Here is a 5961-nt window from a genome sequence, read left to right on the forward strand (position 1 = left end):
GTATTTATGATTTACTTTGAAATTCAAAATTGTTTGAATTATGAATTCCATTTATATTGTTCAATGTTTATTGTTTAATGTATTAACACTTGTCAAATGAAATCAATTCCCCAAATCAACAAGATACAAAAGAGATCATGTCGAAATTTCCTTAACTCACATTGCCTAACCCTAAGTGCAAAATGAGAGAGAACCTCGATCCCTCTTAGGTTTAGTTGCAATAAGGCGCGAAAATTTCCCCCGTTTCGTGATGAAATGCACATCCCATTTCTAAATCTACCCTTCGTTGTTCCTATGTTCTGGGTTATTACACTCATGTTGTTGCTTGGTGCTGATAACACCTTCATGTCTGCATGTATACAAGTCCGATCAAACATGATCAAGTTTGACCAAGTTTATAAGAATGTATCAACATCCATGATACCAAATGGTTATATTATGAAAGCATATCTTACAATATATTTAGCGACATTGATTTGATATTGTACATGTTGATATATGCTCCCATAAGCTTAGTCATACTAAAACTAGTTTGACTTAACATAAGATTAAGTGGTCTTGCATGATGGAGTAATTTTTTTTGGAGTGTTATTTCTTCACTGACCGTTTTTCTAGTGGCAGAAATCGAAAGTTCCAATGTGCAAATATTTCCTGCAGAACAAATCCTGGTCGTTGATCCGCGATCCAGCGGCGCTACCAGCAACGGCAGGACGTAGGATACGAGTCCTTGTTCCTCCCATCCTCTTCGCCTCTTCCTCCCGTCGTCGTCTCTTCCTTGCTCCCGGATCCCCCCTTCGTTCCGCCAATTTTAGAAAATTTTGGTGGGTGGGCAAAAGATTGCTAGTGTGCTCAGCCGGGAGGATCAGTAGCGGGACACAGGAGATGATCACGCGAGCAAAGCTGGTGGAGCAGCTGAGGGAGCACCAGATCCGGTCGGCGCAGTCCTACTCCGCGGCCCTCTCCGTCTTCTCACCCAACCCCCACATCGCCTCCAGGTCAGGTTTCCCCTCCTCCTTGATTTATTCCTTAAGCTAACATCTGATGCCACGCTCTTCAAATTTCACGCTGTTCGGTTTCAATTGAATTTCCCCTTTTGGGTGTATATTTCGATTAAGCGTAAAGATTGGTCTGATTCGCTTGGTACGGATTGCTGCCTATGCTGTTAATTTTTTTGCTTCTTTGATTGTATGGATCTTGGCTGATCTGTATAGCTCGTGGTGGCGACCTGAAGGGATTTTAGTTACCTTTGTTATTTGGTAATTATGCGATATGGTTGTTAGTAGACATCGCCCTTTCTGCTAACTGGAGGTAAAAACGTTCAGTTGGGGGCATACTAGCATATGGAATGTGGGAGGTTTGAGGTTGTGTGAAGATCTGCTCTGAATGCCAGGGCTATTGAAAAGCATGGGCATTGACTGTATATTAGGCAAGCTGAATGCATCTGCAGAGCGATAAGCTCAAGATAATGTTCTTAACGCGCGTTAAAGCAATACCGAAGCTACTGAGCTTAGTAGCAACTTAGTTTGGATGAATCTCGTGAATTGCATCTATTGCTTTTGAAGTGAAGCCCTCTCAATGTATACTTGATGAAGTATAAACACACTGCTGAATAAACATAGTTTCTATATGGGCTATATTGCTTCTTCAGTTTTTCAGTTCCTGAGCCAGCATTTTTTAACGAGGCGGATAAAACTCTGCACCGTCCGTGTTGGGCCCATCTACATACAGGATGCCTAACCTAGCTCAAGGTTTGGCCTAACATACTAGTTGTTCTCTCTTGACTGCTAATAATCCTTGAATCTAGAGACTTTTGTGTCTCTTCTGTATTTCGGACCCTTAGGTCGATTTTTGACTATATAAGGTGGAGGTCACTCAACCTTCTTCATTAACAAAGATATCTCATGCAATCCATTTTTTAAGTACATCTGATTATATTGCATGTTAAAGAACATGGCAGCGACTTGGTGTCTACAGGGCATTCCACATAGTACCCTACGCCTACGCCAGCTGAAGGTTTAGATGACAACCATGCTATTTTTCATCACAAAGAATGGGATAAAGCTGTACACATCACATAGTGCATTGCTTAGGAATCTGCCCTCCCTAAAAAAAATCGTAGCTTGACCTAAGCAGGAATGTGATACAGGCTTAGGGAAATTTAACCAATTCTTTCCAAGAAGTACAAGACAAGGTTTTTTTTGTAATGTTCAAAATCCAGAAACACATGTAATCTGGAGGGGTCATAACCAACAAAGTCAAAGGATCATAGCTTGTCTTTAATCTGAAGGGGTCATTTCTTTTCTTGCCTATTCTTTGACAGAAATGAAAGTAGTGAATTTTGAAATCGGCATTACAAGGAACTTGCAGTACTCCATTTTATAAGAAGGGTCACCTATGACAGCCTGCTTGCTTTGACAGATACACACATAGCTGTAGAAACGGTGCTCATTTCTGTTTAAGAAGTTGCCACGAGTTAATGTTGCTGGAAATGGTGGAAAGTTGATAATTGGCATGACTAGAAATGCTAGTGCTTACTATGGGGCAAGTTTGCCAGCAATCTAGCTGGACATAAGCAGCCATGGTGCCACGTACAGTCAACAAGGTCAATACTGCAAGAACCACCAGGAGTGTCCAAATACGGTTTGAACACAGTTGGTGGAACCTGTTAGTTTAGTCTGCATGGTTGGAGCCAATGAATAAAATGAACTAGCGCAATCTTTGACGCTTTACACGGTGCATCCAAGCCAGGTTTGAGCACCTACAAACCAACATCGTATTACACATGGGCCAGTAGTGAGCTCCCTGTGATGAGTGTCTACATTCTACAAATGCATACCTTCATGATTTGAGGTTAGGAAGGCTTTCTAATATCTAGTCTTTTACTGCCAGTTCATAAGTGTACTAGAACTAACAGAAGAATGGTTTTTCATGTGGATGAAAAAGAAGTTGAGCCCCATATCAGAATCTGAACGTGTATTGGAAGTGTACTTTGTAGAATAACAGATAATTACAGCTGAAGGGAATACACATGCTTTGTTGTGTTAGCATGAAAGAAACCTCAAGAGGGTCGATGATTTTATCAAATGTTTATTTCTTCTCAGTTCTGTTTATTTTTCACTAGATTTTGACATGGTCTAATCTCCTATAGAAATATAGAGTCATAAAAGATTAAACCATGCTTCCTTAAAAACTCAACGCAAATTTCATGACCTGACAATTTTTCAATCATCGCCATACAAACAGCATGATGCAAAGCTAGGAGTATAGAAGGTAACAATGCAGCAGTCATCAGAAATCTTATGCTCTAAAGAGTGATATCAATTTTTTCATCTAAATAGCGAAAACCGAGACTTGAACCCAAGACCTCTGCTCTGATACCATATTAAGTTTCATGCACCAGCCACTAGAACCAAAAGTACGAACTGATGGAGTAGGTTAGGCAATCCACATGTAACATATTCAACAGAAATTGGAAGCTTCGACTAATTTTAACGTTACATTTTACATACACCTATCAAGAAATGAAGTTAGGCCAACTTAGGAACATTATCTCAGCACAAGTAACTTCAATCAGTCTGCATTTCATGACATTTTTTATGCTTTAGCATTGAATTACATATGTTGCGCTCTTGGTGCAAGTACATGCAGTGTACATTATACATAAATGTTCCATATCCACTTGAGGGATCCTATTCCAAGCGTTCACCAAAGTTGAATCTAAAAGGGCGTACCAAGTGCGAATAGCTCCCACACATCGTGGGGTCTGGGGAAGGGAATTTCTGGGCAGCCTTTCCCTTAATTTTATGCAAAGAGGCTGATTCAAGCTCAGGACCTCCAGGACACAAGTGGCGATACTATACCAGTGAGCCAGGCCAGCCCTTCTCACCAAAAGTGAAACTAACATTTGAATTCTGAATACCTGCGAACAAAATACTGTATTGATCTGGATGCAAACTGGATGTACAAATGGTCATTTCACAAGCATCTTACAAAGCACATCAACTTAGCTAAAAATCTGCACAGTACACACTGCATACTAGTACTTCTTTATTTTTGAGAACGTGTTCCCCATGTCGCTCCTGCAGCCGTTGCCTGGTCGTGAGCTCTCTTGAGCTTTGGTGTGCCTGCCGGCGAGCACTCTTGGCTCTGCAGGCCTCAATCATTTGGTCCGGTGTTGTGCTAGGACTATGTTAGCTGGTATCCATTGTTCCTGGTCATTCAGTGAGGACGGTCTCGTTTTCCTTTTCTTTTCTCTTCTTCTTTATTTTCTTGTTTCTCTTGTAAATCTTTGTACTTTGGTCGTTTGCATTATCATAGTGCTTTTGTCTTAAATGAAAAATGACACGCTCCCAGGCGTGTTCGAGGAAAAAAACAGAGAACTTGTACCGTTTTCAAACACCACCTTTTGCCTTTAGTGCATTTGCGCAAGATATGCCCCCTGTTTATAATGCACAAGATATTAAAACTGTGTATTACCCTCATTGAGATTAGTGATATACCAGAAGTCAGCCTACATGGGATTAAGCGAACAAGTGATTTTAAAACTGTGATTTGTCGATACTCTGTTATGTGATCTGTTACCTGATTCTGGAACAAAAACATCTTTATTTACTTAGTTTGACCTAATCGACGCCTATCTCTTAATAAACCATTTTAAAATTATCTCTGCAACATCGATAGCATTTTTTACATGGATCTTTCACTGCCTATTGCATTATAGCCATCTCATTTGATACACCACTTTTTTTTCGAGAATGCACTTACAAGTTACAACGCTGCTTTGCGGCCAGTTTTGCTGCCAACCTGAGGTGGCAGCTCCTCAAATCTAAAGCCTACTCTCGTACATGCAACCACAACGGCAACGGCTCCACTTGATTAGGCACCCCTCTGGCTTCCATTCCAATTGATAATGCAATTTTACAGGAGACAAATCATGTAATTATTCAAAACCTGCTTCGTTTATTGATAAGGTTCTTGGATTAATCACTACAATAGAGAAGTTTCATCTTATCATTGCATCCCTTATAGTATCCTAGCTTGAACAATGAGAAGCGCCATTTTTTTTAACAATATCTGAACTTAGCTCATAGTAGGATAGAGGAAAGAAAAGGTTAGTTACAAAGTAGCATCGACAAAGTAGTGTAGTTCATGTAAAATAGCTGATTTTTAAGTCCAAAGTAGCACGCAGAGAGTAGTAAGGTTGATGAAAATGTGTTCTATGTATCTGCATATGTTAAATCCTAACTGATTTTTAAAGTTCAAACTATCTTAAAGTAAGTACTCCAGTATTGTTGTTGCAATGTGCTTTAGGTATTTACAATTTTGAAATTCTGACTTATTCTCATTTTGGTTAGTATAAAAGTGCTCCTTACGGTTATCCTGTTTCTGCTTTAGTTAGGGTCCAGCATAATTGCTTCTTGCTATTTGATTCAGTTTTACCTAAACCTGTGTTCTTTTTTCTTCTTTCAGGCGGGATCTGAAGGTTGCCCTCCTCTATGCCGTTTTGTTTTGTTTTCTCATGGTGTCCTGCTATGCTGCGCTGTACCTGAAATGGTTCAAACTTTCATCCCTCTTTGTATTTTTGGGAATCCTTCTTCCAGTAATTCTCAAAATCTCTAGGCATAGAAGGCTTAAAAGGAAAAGAGAGAGGAGATTGTTGTTGCCCTTGTCTATGTGAATATCCTTCTGGTATATTGTAACATTTTAGTAAAATGGCTCAACTACAGCTTACAGAGAGGAAAAATCCGGGGTTTACTCATTTCGGGCTCATCTTACACCATCGAATGTGCTCTATGTATTACCCATTTTGCTGTTATGCATGCCCATACAAATGGGGCATCATTATCTGTTCTTGCTTTTTTTTTCAAACTTTTGTCTTCTGTGCATGTTCAACTACAAGGAGGAAGCATCCCAGGTTTACTCATTTACAGGCTTCACTTACGCCCTTGGAAATGTTCTATA

The 5961-nt window shown here is 39.9% G+C and overlaps 1 protein-coding gene across 1 annotated transcript; it reads left to right on the forward strand.

The window, feature by feature from the left end:
• The first annotated feature begins 736 nt into the window (after window positions 1-736).
• Window positions 737-5740, forward strand: LOC124697079. The gene is made up of 2 exons (XM_047229717.1): window positions 737-995; window positions 5470-5740. The coding sequence occupies exons 1-2, from the start codon at window positions 883-885 to the stop codon at window positions 5675-5677; spliced, it is 321 nt and encodes a 106-aa protein (XP_047085673.1). The 5' UTR covers window positions 737-882; the 3' UTR covers window positions 5678-5740.
• Window positions 5741-5961: the final 221 nt, after the last annotated feature.

The sequence above is a fragment of the Lolium rigidum genome, chromosome 3, assembly GCF_022539505.1.
Source record: "Lolium rigidum isolate FL_2022 chromosome 3, APGP_CSIRO_Lrig_0.1, whole genome shotgun sequence".
Classification (NCBI taxonomy): Eukaryota; Viridiplantae; Streptophyta; class Magnoliopsida; order Poales; family Poaceae; genus Lolium; species Lolium rigidum.

Excerpts from the sequence above, each read along its gene's own strand:
- LOC124697079 (XM_047229717.1), top strand. The coding sequence starts at position 883 with ATGATCACGCGAGCAAAGCTGGTGGAGCAGCTGAGGGAGCACCAGATC. Across the intron at positions 996-5,469 it reads AACCCCCACATCGCCTCCAG|GCGGGATCTGAAGGTTGCCC; the intron begins GTCAGGTTTCCC and ends TTCTTCTTTCAG.